This window comes from Ischnura elegans, chromosome 7, assembly GCF_921293095.1.
Source record: "Ischnura elegans chromosome 7, ioIscEleg1.1, whole genome shotgun sequence".
NCBI classification, from domain to species: domain Eukaryota; kingdom Metazoa; phylum Arthropoda; class Insecta; order Odonata; family Coenagrionidae; genus Ischnura; species Ischnura elegans.
Genome location: NC_060252.1, coordinates 101,939,256 through 101,957,205, shown reverse-complemented (window position 1 = coordinate 101,957,205; position 17,950 = coordinate 101,939,256). Strand labels below are relative to the sequence as shown.

General features: G+C 38.6%; 2 protein-coding genes across 9 annotated transcripts in view; one reads left to right on the top strand and one right to left on the bottom strand.

Moving 5' to 3' along the window:
• The window catches only part of LOC124162067 (arylsulfatase B-like), a 92,462-nt gene extending 77,947 nt beyond the window's left edge, over positions 1–14,515 (top strand). For 3 of the 8 annotated variants that reach the window (XM_046538419.1, XM_046538423.1, XM_046538421.1), the window contains exons 2-8: positions 5,841–5,997; positions 6,273–6,432; positions 8,071–8,297; positions 9,985–10,264; positions 11,107–11,264; positions 12,726–13,017; positions 13,973–14,515. In XM_046538419.1, coding sequence (XP_046394375.1) covers positions 5,887–5,997; positions 6,273–6,432; positions 8,071–8,297; positions 9,985–10,264; positions 11,107–11,264; positions 12,726–13,017; positions 13,973–14,475 — 1,731 coding nt within the window. In that variant the 5' untranslated portion in view covers positions 5,841–5,886 and the 3' untranslated portion in view covers positions 14,476–14,515. Of the gene's footprint in view, positions 1–5,530; positions 5,693–5,840; positions 5,998–6,272; positions 6,433–6,986; positions 7,171–7,554; positions 7,651–8,070; positions 8,298–9,984; positions 10,265–11,106; positions 11,265–12,725; positions 13,018–13,972 lie in introns of those variants that run through there. The other 5 variants (XM_046538420.1, XM_046538418.1, XM_046538417.1 and 2 more) reach the window with 5 other exon arrangements.
• A 767-nt stretch (positions 14,516–15,282) lies between these two features.
• LOC124162069 lies at positions 15,283–17,472 on the bottom strand. The gene is made up of 2 exons (XM_046538426.1): positions 17,223–17,472; positions 15,283–17,088 (listed from the first exon to the last, which is right to left on the bottom strand). Exon 2 carries the CDS (start codon positions 17,073–17,075, stop codon positions 15,345–15,347), a length of 1,731 nt encoding a protein of 576 aa, XP_046394382.1. The 5' UTR covers positions 17,076–17,088; positions 17,223–17,472; the 3' UTR covers positions 15,283–15,344.
• Positions 17,473–17,950: the final 478 nt, after the last annotated feature.

The following is a 17,950-nucleotide window of genomic DNA, read 5'->3' as shown; positions in this document are numbered from 1 at the left end:
CAGCTTATCACAAATTAAATACTTTACATCGTACATTTTTCAGAGAAGTGTCAACCTTCTGATCATACCAATGTAGATGATTGCAGTAGAAATGAGGCGCTAACTTGTTCGATAATGTAGATCTGAGATACATTCCCATTTTATCCCGTTCTATTTCTTTCAGCAGCTCTGCTGACTATAGGCCTATTTTTCGTTGTCTTTATGAACTCGCCTTCTATTTTATTTCTTCCATCCCATTCTGTTTCTTCGAATTCCACTCTTCTTCTAGTCACCCGTCTGTATGGTGTTTGATGTAGTTTACCATACTAGGTCTACATTATTATTATTATTTTTATCATTATTATTTTATCATTATTATTTTTATCATTATTATTTTTATCATTATTATTATTGTTATTATTATTATTGTTATTATTATTATCTACCGATTAAGGTAGGTTTCTATGGAGTACTAAACAAGCAATCTGGGAGCCTCCTTTTTCTCCCAGCACTGCCCTCTTCAATTCACTGTAAGGCCTACTCCCTTTCAATCTATATAAAAATCTTATTCTCCTCTTCCCCTCCCTCGTTTCCCTAACATTCTACTCTCTAACACCGTTTTCAACATCCCCTCCCCGCTAAGCACTAGCTCCATCCATACCTTCTGTCTCCTCCGTATCTCATCTAAAAGTTGCCTCTCCTCACCCACCATGTTCAGCACTTCGTCGTTCCTTTTCCTCTCCGTCCATTTCACCCTCTCCAATCTTCTCCATATCCACACTCGAATGCCTCCAATCTTCTCTCATCCTCCTTCCTCAGTGTCCACGTTTCCGCACCGTAGAGAGCTACACTCCAGATCAGAATCTTCACTAACCTTTTCTTTAAACCCTTACGTAGCGATCCTCTCAGAAGCTCCTTCCTGTTCATGAAAGCCTCTTTTACATACTATCCTCAATAGGCGTGTGGCGGGAGGAGTAAAGATTTGCTGCGACTTCGGCGGTTAGCCCGTAAATGAATAAAAAGATTAGGTCCGCATTGTGGGAGATTTGAATGCCTGAGTTCAAGCAAACACCTATTGAAGTCGTTTATTGCTCGGTGAAAAAATGAATTCCCACACCTCTCCGGTTGGCTCTTTCAATTGGTAGGGAGAGAGTTGTTGCGCAATGGGCTGGTGATCGTTCCGTTCCTGGGTTCAAATCTATTCTTCTTTAAGCTTCAGAAACAAACCCTCAAGAAAATTCTTCGAAGTGCGAAGTGGCCTAGGAAAATGAACTTGCCCCCCAACCCTGAATGTGTGTCATTCACTTGCCTGTGGCTTAGTTCTGGGTGAGCTCTACCGTAATTCATCCACACCAACCTTCGGGTTGAGCCACTAAAAGTGAGTGAGTTGACCTAGCATGGTAATATGCAGTGGCGCCGACTCCATGGAACCTGAGGAGGCTCGAGCCCCCTCAAAAATTCGTTATGGGTGTGAGGAAAAATGTGCCAGACTTGTTGATTTTCCCTAGTGTCCAGATATCGAGATTCGAGTCATCAGGGTTCTAATGTTGGTCATATGACTCTTCTAAAATGCGTAGAAAACTTAGAACTCACTACTTATAAAATTTCCCGGGGCGAGATCCCCGGTTTGGGCCCAATATGTTTTGTAAGTCATCCCTGGTAATATGTAGCATTCTTTACAATGTAAGGGCATTTAGGGTATTTAGACTTACTAGTTCAGCCTTCGGTGATCCGTAGACACGTTCATTTGCACCTAAAGTATAGATATATGGAGATTTTGCCAAAGAAAGAGCTATCACCTATACACACCAACCTTTGGGTGAATCACTGAGTGAGTACTTTAATAGGGTAGTTTCCTTCATGAAAGAAAACGAAATCCATTGATTGTGATTCGTTACCCACCATTAGTGTATTCATTATATACAAATTATTTGGTTTTAGAAATACCGGTTTAGACGAATGGCAAGGGTCAATTTTAACCGCATTTGAAAAAGGCCAGATTGGCGCCCATGCGATGCCACTCCACGTGACGTCAAAGGGACCTAGTTTCTATACGAGTAGATAGGAGTTTTACATTGTGTGAGATTACCAATGCATGCATGAGGCACAAAGCTCAGGAAAACATCTATTAATAATCACCCATTAAAATTACTTAAGTTCGGATAGTTTCTTTCGTTTGATAGGGTAATAATAATCCTTATTTAAGCCAAGCGCTGCCTGGTAGCACGGTACTCTGCTACCTGCTAGCAGCCTTCATTGTAGCGGCTCTCATAGCCTCGTAAAAGGTGGCCTCACACGGCGACAGCTGGAACCAGAAATACGTCACACGAACTTTACCCAGCATTCCTACTTAGGGTGCCTTCATAGCTCGGCTCGGCGTTGCGTACTTGGGGGCGGAGCTAACTCATCGCAGCAAGCTGGAGCCCTTCACAGCTCTGCGTTGCGAAAACAAATGAAAGGCAAAAAGCGTCGGCTCCTAAAAAATCAGCCTGTGAGCATATCATCTTATGATTTCGAACTAAACGCACAATACATACGTTGTTTTCTGCATGTTAACACAGTTTCATTTCTTAAAATATTCTTCTTAACTATAAATAGTATTTGAAGTTACTATGGCGACCATAAAGTCGATAATAATGCATGTAGTGATGGCCCTTGCCTATGTATTATTATGACCTTTAAATTTTATTTCCTAACTCGGAATAATCGAAAAATAGCTAATTACATACACTCAATGAACATGAGTAACGTGGAATGTTATCAGGAATATTTATTAATGATATATATTGTTCAAACAGATTGTCCTAGTCATGTTATCTAAATAGCTCTAACTGAGTAGATCATGAGGGCACAGTTATTGGATATAAAATGGAATTTAAACGACCTTAGCTACCAACAAGCACCTCTAACGCTGTATTTAGCTTTTGATATAATTTACGGGTATGAGTTACGCTAATCTATGCTCCTCAGTGATTGTAATCTAATTTAGGGTTAACAATTGTCTTATGTTTAGGAAAGATACGAAATATCTAAGCTGAACACTTCAAAATAATAGTAAATAAAGAAATAAATAGCATTTGCCACTCCCATTACAGCTAATCTTGCATATTTGCATACCCATAAACAAACACCAATTCGAAATCGTCGGCGTACTGCCGCCTTGACGCAGAGAAAATTGAACAGGTTCAGTTTTTCTGCGACGACGCAGCGAGCTGGAGACGTGACGTCATCAATTCTCAAAGACGGGCTCTGATTGGCTCGCTAGCCGCGGCGTCAACGCAACGCCGAACTGTGAAGGCCCCCTTAGCCGTCGCGTTTTCGCGCGCTTGAAAATTTTCACTTTTCATTTAATTGCGAAAAATAGATATCGTCATTTATAAATATAAAAGCGACAATGTAGTGTTTATGATCTTGGAGTATAGGTCATGATTTAAATTAAATACACATTTGGCCAACGTTTCGGATATTTATTCTCCTTCCTCAGGGCTCTGTGATAGAAAAGTTTCGTTACTAGGCTAATCTTTCGATTTCGAATTGTTATTACTCCAGGAGTAATAATCTTTCGATTTAGGCAAAAAAATAATAGGAAAGCACCCTGTTATGGTTCAGAGTTAACGGTAAAGTGCTGATATTAGTGTGTGGTCTCTGGAGTAGGCGACCGACAGGCTAGGTTATCTCCGCTCTCTGGAAGGACAGGGGGGGAGGGTGGAGAGAATCTCGGTGTCAGCATTAGCCTGCACCTGACGAGATTAGCTTGCTTTGCACTCCTTGCGCGCAGATAGAAAATTCTCGGGCTGAAAAGGTGATTTTTACTATGCATATTAGGAAATATGTACTTCTTCATTTGACATGCTGAACAGAGAATACTCATACGTTGTAACAGGAATGTTTTCATCTCAATACACAGATACACAATAGCAAGAAAATTTTGACGGCTTAGAAATGAGACGGAAATTTCGCCTCGGGTCTGTCGGTCTTGCCGCAGAAACCAAGAAATAAAATATCTCATAACCTGTGCGAAGAGCTACCCCTTCCAGTGCATGCCTTTTACAAAAGGGCGCTCTGGTTTTTTCCTCAAGTTCCGTTCATAGAATACCATAAAACATGAAGCACATGAAGCGACTCCAGCCGAAGGGGCCAGGGGAAGAATTAGCATTTGACGAGCGATGTCATTTCACATTTTGTTTGAACAATTTTTAATTTTTCAAAAAAGCCAATGAAATTTAATATTATTATTAATACTTCATCTTAAAAAACTGAATTCGATAGTTAAAAAATATATTCAATGAATTTTATTGTTTATTTTTGGACAATCTTTGAGCAATTAATTGTGAATGAACCACGAGAACATTTTAAACTTTCTCATACATGTTTGATCTCCAATCCCTGGTGAAAATGAACTGTTCACGAACCGTTCAAGTTGGTGCGACCAGTTCCCAACGTTCCCAAACAAAAAAAATACTTCATGAACGGCCCAGGAAATTTGTGAACCGTTTGCACGGTTTGTGCACGAGAACAGTTCATTTTCACCAGGAATGGCATCAAATTCCATTTTACTTCGTCTATTTATTTCATTCTATCCAAGTCTGCATGTACAGGTCAGGACTCTTTGGTTTCTTATAAGCGTGAAGCGCTCTTGAAGAGAGCCTCCAAGGGGACCACGGGTAAGCCCGTATGACACTTGCCAATTTATTGGCCAATATATCGGCGCGCAATATTGGTTAAAATATTGGGCTTTAGGCATCGTATGACACGTACCAATATTTACACCAATATTGGCCGTTATAGTGTTCTAATACCCCACTAGAGAACGCCACATAACACAAAATGACAAAAGAGCATCTCAAGACGCAGGTTAATTGCCAATGAGCTACAGAATGGGAGGTGGCATAATAATTGTAAATTTAATAACTATTTCGAGGGGCTGCAAAGATATTCTCGAATTGCTCGAAATTTCATTCGGGTGAGTTCCTTGAATGATGAGAGATAGGCAATATGGCGATCTCATAGGTGAGCCAAGATAACGTAGCGGCTCGTTTTGGCTGGAATATGTTCATCGAATAAACAGAGATTGTGTCATCAATTGGGACTTTCACCCGAAACTTTAGCGCTCAAATCATGAAAAATAGTTTAATAATTGTAAAATAAGCAAAATATAGACGCTATCGAGGAGAAACGACGTTTTTATTCATTAAATATCCGAAATGTTATTTCCGAATTACCCACTTTAGACAGTTGATGTTTGTGAATTTATATTCTCTCAAAGTACACATTAATTATTTGAGCTATTTCATGGGTTGCTATGCTTGTAAAGTTTTTATATATGATATTAAAATTCCGAGGTGAAATGTTTTGCAAAGAGCTTCTAGTTTTGGCCACTAGGAGTCGACAAGACTGAGTTCTGATTGGAGATTGGCCTCGAGAAAATAGAACCTGTTCTAAATTGTAGATTGGCCAAGAAATTGTGCCCAATATTGTGAAACTGAGATTGGGCTAGAAATTGGCGTGTGTCAGTGGGTACACAATCCAATATCCAATGGATTGGCCAATAAATTGGCAAGTGTCATACGGGCTTAAACGTTCCATCTCGCGGACGGACTGCTGAATTTGAGTTGCCCTCCTTAAAGCACTCTAGTGGGTATCGGGAAATCTCTGGATAATCTCCGCCACTGCCGGGATTAGAACCTGGGGCCGCGAGATGCTACTGCGTATAGTTATTAGAGAATCTTTTTTTTCCCGTGACATGGCGATCTATATTTCTTTCACGACCGTTCAGTCAATTTTTTAACGTCTGCCAATAACCTTCGATTTGAATAACTGAACGAGGGTTCTGGTAATAATTGTGCTTTTCTTTCTTTCAGCTGCATGTCTACCATCCGCAGAATTACAAATTCCACACAACTGTAAATGATGAAGACAGGGATACTGCTCGCGACAGCATGTGCTCTGATTTGGGGAAGCTCAGGACTAAGTTCCAAGCCTCAGCCAAACATAATATTCATCATTGCCGATGACCTGGTAGGTATTAGAGAAACTTTAAATTGAATAAATCACTTCTGCAAGGTCATGTTGGTATCTTTCAATTTGTGTTAGATCTCTGGCATTTTGGCATTTTTTTCTTAAAAGTTGTATTTTGTCTAGTGTGGAAAGTTTTACAAGACAAAAATTTGAATAGTTTTGGATAATGTGAATCAAAATCATTTCCTTTTGTATACAAATGGGGGATGATTTTTTTTTTATTTTTCTTCGGAGATCTAACAGTCAGTGCGTTTAATTTTTTTTCTGCTTCTCAGGGATGGAATGACGTTGGCTTCCATGGCTCAGATGAAATCCCTACTCCTAATATTGATGCACTGGCGTATCGTGGAATAATTCTAAATAATTACTACGTTGCGCCTCTGTGTACACCTTCCAGGAGTGCCCTAATGACTGGGAAATATCCCATACACACAGGTAAGTGTTGAATAACATTTTGGAATTCTTGAAGTGTGTATCACCATGCCAGTTATTGTTTTAAGCATGTGTCACAGTCAGAAAAAATTATTCGGGCTGTTACGATTCTATCATTTTTGAAGATTAATAGCCCATATAATACATAAAGTTTTTAACATGTAGCAAGAGTATGATTACAAATCAAACTTTGCTTAAAATGTTATCATAGTTGTGCTGTATTTTAAAGTGATTCACATGCATAGTAACTCATCCTTATCGTTGACACTAATAAACGTTTGTTCATCAATTGGCGATTTAATATGCGATAATTAAAATTCAGTGTGGCCAAGTAAAACCTTGCCTCAATGACAATAAACTAATTATATTTCTTAAAATTAATTTGGATGATTATTTGAAAGGTAAGAGAGGTTTAAATCACCGATTAACGATTCATCTTTGCAAAATGTGTTTGTATTCGTGACATATCCAATTAAATAACGCGCTGAAAAGAGTTTGCGCCGATGTGTAAGCACTTGTTAATCACGTTCATGTTATTGGCGCACGTGACTCTGCGATCGTTTTCAAATGTGTCAAAAGCGTCAAAAGTATTGCTTTATGTGATATAATTGCAATATTCTCTACATAGACGTGTTATCATCATCTATTTAGTGTTAAAGATGCAGGAAGTTGTTGATATAATGCGTTTTATATTTTGAGGGCGGAGTGATGGATGCAAAGGTGAAGATGAATGATGCATAGGTAGGCGCTTTTTTATTGTTTTTATCTGAGTGATTCTTAACTGTCCTTGCGTGTCTCATAATACGTGAACATAAAATCCTGTGCTTGTCAGTCGAATTAACGTACCTCCAAACTTCACACTTGTGAGGAAAAAGATTAAGGCCGAGTATTTTAAATTTCGGCATTTCGTTTGATCAAGTGGTCCAAGATGAGTTCTCTTAAAAATGATAAAATACACAAAAAAGTTACTGTCGTATATTGCCCTCAAAATCGGGAAGAGCGAAGCTTCATTGGATAATTAATGAAGTCAGTCAGTTTCAATTAAGCCTTTTCTCTAATGGAGTCGTACCTAGCATTGCAGCTGTTAGGAAAAGGATCAAAATTCATTCATTCCTGAATTTTCAGCCATCCATGGATGAAGGCATGCATTTGAAGAGGCGGCAAGTGATAGTATCCATTTTTCAGGGCAAGAAATATTATTCTAATTAATGCGCTGTTGAGGTAATCTGGAATGTTGACGTCTTCTTGCATATTCAATTTAATTTGGAAATGAAGATTGCTTTCTTTATTTATCTGACTGCTACAAGAGTGTATTGGCATTTGATTAATTGAATATATTCCATCCTTTGTATTTGGCAACTATTTAAGTTAATTATTTCACCTCTGACAAAATTATTTTAGTTGACTCTTGAAGTATCTTTTTTTGCTTGAAATGTCCACATTAGCACTTTTAAAGAGCTGAGTAATGCTAGAAAAATTAAAATCTGTTGCAATAATAATTTTATTTTTCTGATCGTAATTTGTTGAATTTTCCTTCACATTATTTCGCCTAATTTTGGCTATTACGTCACTGAGTAATGAATCATTCTCTTCAATTCCCGTGGCTTGTATATTTACTTAGTGCTTGCTTAAATTTTTCAGGAATGCAGCATTTTGTGCTGCTGAATTGGGAAGCAAGAGGTCTGCCCCTTTCTGAGCGAATACTGCCTGAATACTTGAAAAGTTTGGGATATTCTACTCATGCTGTTGGAAAATGGCATCTTGGATTTTATTTGAAGGAATACACCCCTGAATACCGTGGTTTTGATTCGCATGTCGGACATTGGACTGGCCAGCAGGACTATTATGACCATTCTGCCACTGAAGAGGTAAAGTATTTTTTGCAATCCTAACATTAATAATTGCATAATTTTACCGTGTTATATATATGGTAAATTCGAATCTTATACTAATAAGTGGCTGATTTACTGGCAGCAACTATTTTGGACAAAAATTTTATTTGTACACTGCTCATGAGTTAGAACTAAGTATTGTTGGAATTTCAGGGTAAATTTTTAAGATAGGCTCAGAAGCAAAATGGTTGACCCCAACTGTACCATTGTTCTTTTCACGTTGGCTGATGAATTCTCTAAAAATTGCAAGTATATCTTTCATTACCAAAACTTAAAAAATGCAGAGGTGCATGCTTGATAACTGCAGACGGTTCTGCCTCTTTGAACCTGAACTTTGCTATCTCTCATGAACTCTCCGTAGTTCTATAAGGGTTAGCAAAGTGTAAATATTGTACTATTACAAGTCACAGTCAGAAGTGCCGTGGTGCTAGAATGCTGTCCCAGCACTAGTTAAGAGAAGACATATAATACCACTTATATGTATCAATTTTGGTGCCTGCAAATTTTTAATATAGTTCGTAACCAAAACAAAAATTAGTGTAGTAAAATTTAAGTTATAACTTGTAATAAAAAAAACACCCAGAGTATAATTTCACTCGTAAAAAAAAGCTAGGGATAGTGCATTGCGGCACTGCTAATTTTGCCATAACACCATTGGTCATACTGGGCTGCATTGTATATCAAATTGTGGAGTGGGGTAATTGTTCCATTTGAATGTTTTGTAAGAAAGGATTTTACTCCTTAACCTTTTTGCACCGAGCGTCGGGTGGAGCCAACGGGCATTTTCATATGCAGAAGACCTGCCGCTGGATATAGTCGTTGGGGATTTTTCAAAGCATATGAACAAATGTCGGCTCTAGCTGACGTGAGGGAAGGGAAGTGACCGCTGAGGTAGCAATTTTTGGATGCATTCAGGCCCGGCCTGTATTCACTAACTTTGTTGTTATTAACGCTAGAAATCCGTTTGATATTCCATAGTGCTTAAAAAATGTTTGTAGTTCTTTTAGAAGAGTTAATTATGTATTGAAAATAAAATACAATGCCTGATTGAAAAAAAAAACACTGGTAACGCAATAAGTTGACCATGGATTTGTGCTATGATAGGGATAGAGGCTCTAGTCTAGTGGCTGGGTTCAGTGGCACAGCGAGGGGGGGGTTTGGGGGGATAAAACCCCCCCCCCCCCCCCCCAGAGCTCATAGAAATTTTTTAGTTAAATCTATTTTACTTAATTGGATTAATATTGCTTATAGAATAGTGTGAGAATTAATAAAATATCCCTCAGAAGGCCGTAAAAATCACCATTTTGAACCATTTATCTAAATTTTTTCCGGCGGAGGGCTTCCGCGCCTCCCGCTTACCTTGGCGGGTAAGCATGCTTGCAATACCCCAAGCCCCCCAGTATTAGTTGTGCCTGAAACCCCCCCCCCCCCTAGCCTTAATTCCTAGCTGTGCCCCTGGCTGAGTTAAGGGTTGGGTGCCCTGTTCAGTTGGGTCCCAAATCTGAGGGAAGAATATACAAGGGTAACTCCATCCCACAAAAGAGCTCTGTATAGTTAGAAAGGGTTAAAATGTGTTTTATGTAACAAGGATCCCACTTGATTCTGGTCTAATGCATTAAGAAATCTGCCAAAATTATCTAAAGTGCCAATTGTTGTGTTTTAGGAACTTTGGGGACTTGACATGCACAGGGGTTTGGAGCCTGCGTGGGATGCACATGGAAAATACTCAACAGTATTCTACACAGAAGAGGCTGTGAAAATAATTAATTCCCATGGAATTAAAAACAATCACGCAGATAAAGATGGTGAAGAAAACCCTCTATTTTTGTACATTGCTCACACTGCTGTGCATTCTGGGAATCCATACAATCCTCTCCCTGCTCCTGATGAGACAGTGGCCAAGTTTTCAAATATAAAAGATTATAGAAGGAGACGTTATGCTGGTGAGTCAATAACATTATTGCAATATGTATGTAATAATTGAATATTTATTGAATTAGTGATACTCAAATCTGGTCTGAACTTGGGAACCATTTGCCTCTATTATCTAAAATGCAGTTCAGACCCCGTTGGCTGGGATCCAAGGGCGGCGTACCCAGAATCATAACTTGGGGGGTGGGGGGCAATCCATGGTCTAGTGGGGGGCAAGCCAAGTTGTGACATTAGTTTATGAGATCATTTCCATGACAAAATACTTTTATTTTAGTTACATATCTTACACTAATACTTATCATTTTTTGTGGGTTTAAAGAAAATTTGTTTAATACTTTCGTTTCAATTCAGTATGTACTGATTTTTCTTAAAGACTTTTGTAATTTTTGCTTCACGCTGGGTACGCCCATGCTGGGATCATGATGTTGTAATATAGGTGAAATAAAAATGAAATGAAGAGAAAGCATTTTGGATCTTAGGTGATCTGTACTGCCAATATTTTGTCTTTTTAATTTGGAATAGTTTTAAAAATATGGACGACAATTGTTAGTTTTTTGTTACCAGAGGCAATGATCCTGGCCAGGCTCCTCTAGTTAATTGTTTTTAGCTGTAAAATTCGTAAATCTGAGAAATAATGACCCAAATTGATGCATGCATGTATATCCATTTCATTGAGGCATGCAATTACATTTGCATAATTGGTGTTGTGGTGTAATTTCACTAAGTTCCTAAATGACGCAACACTGTTGATCAGTAGGTGATGGTGATCGCTCGTTGTGGTAGAATGTACCCAATATTTTAAATGATGCCCTCTTTTTATAGCTAAATTGCTCTTATCATTTTCTACTTGTAGCTATCGTTCATGAGTTGGATGCATCAGTGGGGAAAGTTGTGGAAGCATTATCTGAGAATAATATGCTGGATAACTCCATCATAATATTCACCACAGATAATGGAGGAGCTGCTGCTGGTTTTGACATGAATGCTGCATCGAATTGGCCTTTGAGAGGGGTGAGCTACGGTCATTGCATGCTAAAAATTAGTGTTATTAATAGAATGTTTCAATGCGATTTTGTATTCAATGTGATTTGTGGTATTGCCATGATTCCAATTTTTTTTATTCTCTCAGCTTGTTATGTATTAGGATGAGGGGTTTTTAAGTGATTGGAGTTCCATCTGTTTCTAATGTGATAATTTTGAATTGCATTTAAGTTTTGATGATGTACTTTGTAGTGCCTACTAGATAACTCTAAAGACTCTTGAGAAAAATGTCTGGAAAGCCAAAATGTCATGTATGTTTGGTATAAATTAAAGGAGTCTTTGAGGTATGTATGTAAATTAAATCTGAAGGATAACAAATAGTTCCTTCATCAGTCATTGAATGAGCAGCTCAAGGAAAGCTTTTCTAATAAGATACTTATTTGGTTTCCTCCAAATTGGCAAAAAAAACTTTTGAGGCTTTTGCTGGGAAAGGTAATGCATTATGTGAGTTCATTTGGATGGGGTACTCCAAAGAAAGTAATTCCTGATTATTGTGGACAGTGTGGACACCCCTTGATCCTACCCCACTTGATATGGCCGTGATAATGGGGATAAAGGCCTTGATAGATATTTCCAGGGTCATGGGTTGTAATCCCAAAGTGGTTTCAGTCGATGAGACTGCAATAGACAAATGAAAGGCTTTTCCGGATCTTATGGATGTATGAACCTCCACAATTTACTTTAGAGGAGAAAAACTATACTGAGTACAATTCTTCCTTCATTCAACTTTGAGGGTAATTTTGATACATATTATCTGTGCTGTCAAAGCTCTTTTTCTAGATAACTGCTTCATGTCAAATATTCATCATATGCCTTTCAGAATAAACTGATAATTTTTACGTACATAGAATGTATAAGATGCGCACATGTTATAAGTTTTCTCCCCTATACATTCAAGAAAACCCATGCATTTTACAATCATTACTAAGTTTAACAGTCATCAAATTCGGGCATCACTAGGCAGTGCCATGCAGGAATGATGATATTTTTAATAATGGGAGTTGCTTTATTATGTATACACAGTAAAACCTCTTGATATCGAAATGGAGGGGACCAAAATTTGGGTAATTTGATGCATGGAGGTTCACTATAGAGGGGTTTTAGTGATAGGCACCATTTTTTCATATCCTTTGGAAATGAAAGGCACTAATGTCTTTTAAACCATTGAATTTACGTGTTTAAACAAACATGCATGCATTAGTGAGCATGTATTTATAATTTAATAATTACAGAAAATAAATCTGATGGGACCGTAAGGGTGGTATGAAGTATGGAGGTTTATGGTGTAAAGAGGTTCACTTCATAGAGGTTTTTCTGTATATTTATTACAGTACTTACCGCTTTTTGGGCTTTATTTAGATATGTCTTTCATCTTTTATTTATTGTTGAAAAATGTGGACTACATTTTTTTTTATGCTCACATTATTATAGGGGAAACGCTCGCTTTGGCAAGGTGGTACAAGAGGTGCTGCCCTTGTCTGGAGTCCATTCTTTAAGAAGCCTGGCAGGGTATCTGATCAGTTTTTTCACATATCTGACTGGTTACCAACCTTGATATCTGCTGTGAATAGATCCACCGAAGGACTGCATGCTTTGGATGGATTTGATTCGTGGAAGGCACTATCGGAGGACCTTCCCACACAAAGAAAAGAAGCATTGCTAAACATTGACAGTAAAACAAACGAGGCTGCCCTCATAAATGGGGATTGGAAGGTTAATTATGGTAGGTGCACCTTTATTTTCTCTGAGGGGTGTCTCTGACATTACCTGATGTACACTTTGTCACGTTGTTCACATTGGCCAATGAGCTGCTATTGTCATGATCTGATACTATCAGTGGTGCCGACTCCATTGGGCCTGAGGGGGCTCGACCCCCTTAAAAATTTGATATGGGGTGAAGAAAAATGTGTCAGGCTTGTAAATTTTCCCTGGAGTATCCATTTATTGGGAGTTCAGTTTTCAGGGCTCTAATGTTGATCATATGACTCATCTCAAATTCTTTAAAAACTTTAAAACTCACTATTTATAAAATTTCCCAGGGCAAGACCCTAACATTGATAACATTTCCCTTTATGAGCCCCCAATATTTTTAATAACTCGACACCCCTGGATACTACCTATTTACCCCTAAGTTTGATATCCTTGTGGTAGTAATTTTAATTTCATGAAGTATTTGTGCCCTTCTATTATCCTCCAAGTTCCCTGGTTGTTTTGTATTCATTTTAGAATTATTTATAGCTGTCATAGGCTTTCTGCTTCAAGTACCCAATGTTCCCCCTTATCTTTGGATACTCAACTGCCTTCAAGCTATTTTACTCATATGATATTACTATGCATTTTCAAATTATTAATATTCATTACTTTACCAAAAGGAGGGAAGAGCATACTTCTTTTGAGTATTTTTTTAGTAAGTTACCTTGTTTACTCCCAAGTGACTTATTTTTCTGGTTAGATTTGTTCATTATTTGTGCAATATGTATTTTTGACCTTATAAATTTGTCATGAAAACTTTGTTTTTTAATTTTGTCTGAGATTTTCAGTCAATGACAAATAAAGTAAAGTATGTATATAATAAAGTAAGAAATTAGAATAGGTTTAATTGGAAATGTAAAGTCAACAGAAAGGGGCTAATTGAAGAAAACTTTCTGTAAAGGTCTAACATTTCTTATTTCTTCCAGGGTCATTTATGAATGGTACCTGGGATGACTGGTATGGCCCGTCAGGTTTGGATCCAAGTTATCGTTATAGGTTGGACCTTGTATTGAACAGTGATGTTAGCCGTGCAATGAACACAATTGGCTTTAGTCTTCATGGCAAGGAAGTCCTTTCCTTAAGGGAGCAAGCCAGAGTGAAATGCGAGGTTGACAAAAGTTCTCTAAGTGGGATTAACTACAACACGGACCACATATTGGGTCCTTCAATCCCATGCAATCCGCTAGTCAAGCCATGCCTGTTTAATCTCAGATTTGATCCATGTGAAAGGAGGAATTTGGCTGAGATATTTCCTGATAAGCTCCAAGAGCTTCTGAAAGATTTGGAGAAGCACAGCATCTCAGCTTTACCTCCCACCAACCTTCCCATGGATCCAAGATCGCATCCAGCATTATGGGATTACACGTGGACCAACTTTGGTGACAGGACATTCACAAAATTTGACGATGGGACCTGCACTCTGCCTTAAGCACTGTTCAAGGAGAGATAAAATGTGAACATTTTGCGAAGGTAGATGCAAAAAGTGGGACTTGTAAATTTTTGTATGCATGTATGTGTGTAGATTTCTGTTTATTGATCTGCGAAGGGTCTGTCATCTCAGTCATATGTGTTGATTATAAACTGAAGCAATTCACGTGGACTTTCTGGCAGGTACCGTAAGTTGGGGCGAGTTCGGGCACTTTTTTACATATAAATGCGATTTACGCATCGAAAAACTTGTCAAAATGCGTGAAAATCGAAATTTAAAATCCTTAATCCTTTGAAAATACTAAGCAAAGGAATCATAAGATATTGTCTTAGATTTAACTTCGAAAAATGATCAATAACACCATTCGAACAAGCCTCACGTTTTGGGGCGAGTTCGGACGCATGCGAGTTGTTAGCGTTAATGTTGTTGTGAACGAAATATTTTTCTTAAAACATGTTAATTTATTTAAAATATTACTTTCTACTTATCTTGGTGATGTTAAACGGCAACTGTGAGCTTTTATTTTTATTTTACTATCAGCAAATTTGTTGAAATTGAAAAGCGAATCGCATATCTCGCGAGCGTTGCATTGATAGATGTGGACTAACATATGGTGGCATTTCGCGTCAATTTTATACATTAAATACAGACGGAGTTTTAATTTAACTCTTTGGTATGAAATAAGTATCATTGAAACAAGAAATTTCTTTAGGTTAAACTCTCAATCGGACCGAATAGCTCAGGTTAAATTCCGAGGCCTCGAAATGGTTGTCGATGAAAACGGAAATGAAAAAATTTACAATAATATCAATTTTTCACCAGTATTAATAATGAATTTTTAATGACAATCAGATACAAAATTTGACATATTAATCGACATCATTAACATCACTTAAAGAACTAAAAACGAAGCGGCCCCTTCGCAAGTCCCTTGGCGGAGCAAGCTGACGAACAATTTGCGATTTTCCCACTATGCACTCGTCAGCAACATCTGGAAACCTGAAATAAGTTTCCTTCGCTGTATTTTTTTTTCGAAGGCACTGCACACGGATTTTTTTGTTGGAGCAGACTTCAATCACTTTCCCTACAAACAGCCTATCTCGTTTATTGGTCCCAAATTTTAATAACACGAACGAATTTTCTGTGAGAGAGCCGGGAATTTCAAAATCGACTTCATTGTTGACATGCGATGCCAAAACCTCATCAACATACAGATTTTTCTCTGAGGAAATGTCAACCACATCATCACAAACAGATTCATTTTTAATTTCAGCACTCACACTTTTTCCTGCTTCAACATTTAGTTTCTTCCCCCGCGATTTTCTACCCTCTGGTGTTTCTGCGCGGGATGATGCTAACATCTCCAGAAATGCGTTGGACCAAGCATCGGAGGCTGCGTCAGAATTTTCCTTTGGATTTAAAGAGGGGACTTTACTAATGACTCGACTTTTGTCGAATGGAAAAATTCCCGTGGCTCTAAACCCTGCACAAATATTGGGAGACAATGAAGATCCCATGGACTCAAAGGCAGACTTTAATAACCTGGGGAACCCACTTTTCGGAAGAACGCCACGATTTTTGCGCTTCCACTGGTCTAAACATTTTCGCCATGCAATTTTGAGAGGTCTAAAAAAAGCTACATCGAGGGGCTGACATAAATGGGTCGAATTAGGTGGAAGCATGACAAAGTCTATTCCCATTTCTTCACACTTCCTAATTACTTCCACCGAGAGGTGACTCGATAGATTGTCCCCAATCATAACTTTCGGCCCCTGCCTGTTTTTGAAGAATGGCACGCACGTCGTGGTGAACCAGTCTTCGAAGGTTGTGATGTCAAACCATCCACTAATATTCCTATTGAACCTCGATCCCTCAATGCCGCCTTCTACCCAGGTAGGATACAAGTGAACGGCTTTATATACCGTGTATGGGGGTAAAAGTTCCCCGCTCGCTGATGCGGCGATCATTACAGAAACACTCGTTTTGCTGGTGTCCTTAATCACTGACGGATGTTTCTCCCCCCTCTTAACAATCACCCGGGACTTTCCAGGATCGTCACTGAAATTAGTCTCATCGTAGTTGACAATATTTTCCGGAGGAACACCATTTAAAACCACCTCTAAATTATTAAAGTATTTTTCCAGAACTTCCCTTGTCACTGCTGCGCGGACTCTCTTAATGTTCTCTCCCAAACGCACGGTGAGTTCCCGCCGTCTTGACAAGAAACCACGAACCCATTCCATTCCCGGAAAGTTGTCTTTAAAAACTTTTTCTTTTCGTCCCATCCTGTTCAGGTATTCCCGAACGACTAACCTTAAGTCTATTGCTCGCAAGGGAATGCCCCACTCGGCACATTTGAGAATCCCTTGCGCTAGCTGGTCCTCTTCCTTGGCGGATAAAACCGTTTGTCCTCCAGATTTCTTTGGGTGTTTATCCTTCAATATGTCGTGAACTGTGGATTTTGGCACTCCAAACTCCTTGCAGGCCCCCCGAAGACTCATTCTTCCAGATTTCACAGCCTCAACAGCCTTCTCAATTTGTTGGTTGTCGTGTCCGTGTGAGCGCCGGCCTCCAACGACCCTTGCGTAATTTCTCACCATTCTGCCCTCGGAGCTAGGTGCATGAAATCAAATAACGCGCTCTAATAAATAGAGTATTCGAAATATTTACACGAAATTTTTCACACTTAATGAGAAATAGCACAGCTTTTGGAGGAATTGAGTATTATTATATTCAGAAGTACTTACCAAAGAGGAGAGATGTTTCTTTTCGCCGGTAAGATTTTTCACTCTAATGTTGCGCTGCAAACTAATCGGATGAACTGCGACCAAAAGCGACAGATCCATCGCTTTTATACGTAATATGATACATTGTACCTTTCTTTGTCTTAAAGCCATGATTACAGTGTATTACAAAGCGAAAGTCGGAAGGAAATACAATGTAAGCATCAGCCGGCGCGATCGTCCGGACTCGCCCCGCGTGTCCGAACTCGCCCCAACTTACGGTACCTAGAAGATACGCTCTCTGAAAGCGGCTGCTGATGTGCTGACCTGGATAATTTATTGGCCGGATGAAAGTGATTTAGGGAAATGTGATTTCCTTCTTATAAAGTTACAGATTGAAATCGGAAGTGAAAATTTTAGGCAGAGTTATCTCCAAGCAATTTTTACCATTACCATGTAAGTGAATAAATTCTATTTTCTGCCTTAAGTCTTCCACTCCCAAGGTTTATTCAAAATTGATACAAATTCGGTAGACCTTTGCTTTACAAAATTTATCTGTTCCAGAGGGCATATCGTGAAACAAATTCCATCATATGTTGCATTGATATTATTTCTGGATGAGGGAGCAACTTGAAGAGCATCATCACATGTAAATTTTGCAATGTTAGGAAATGTTTTGTTAACAAATATGTGGTAGTGATTGATGGCATATTGTAAGCATGGAAAAAATTGGCAAAATTTGAAATTTTATA

Coding starts and splice junctions, on each gene's coding strand:
- LOC124162069 (XM_046538426.1), bottom strand. CDS start 17,075: ATGGTGAGAAATTACGCAAGGGTCGTTGGAGGCCGGCGCTCACACGGA.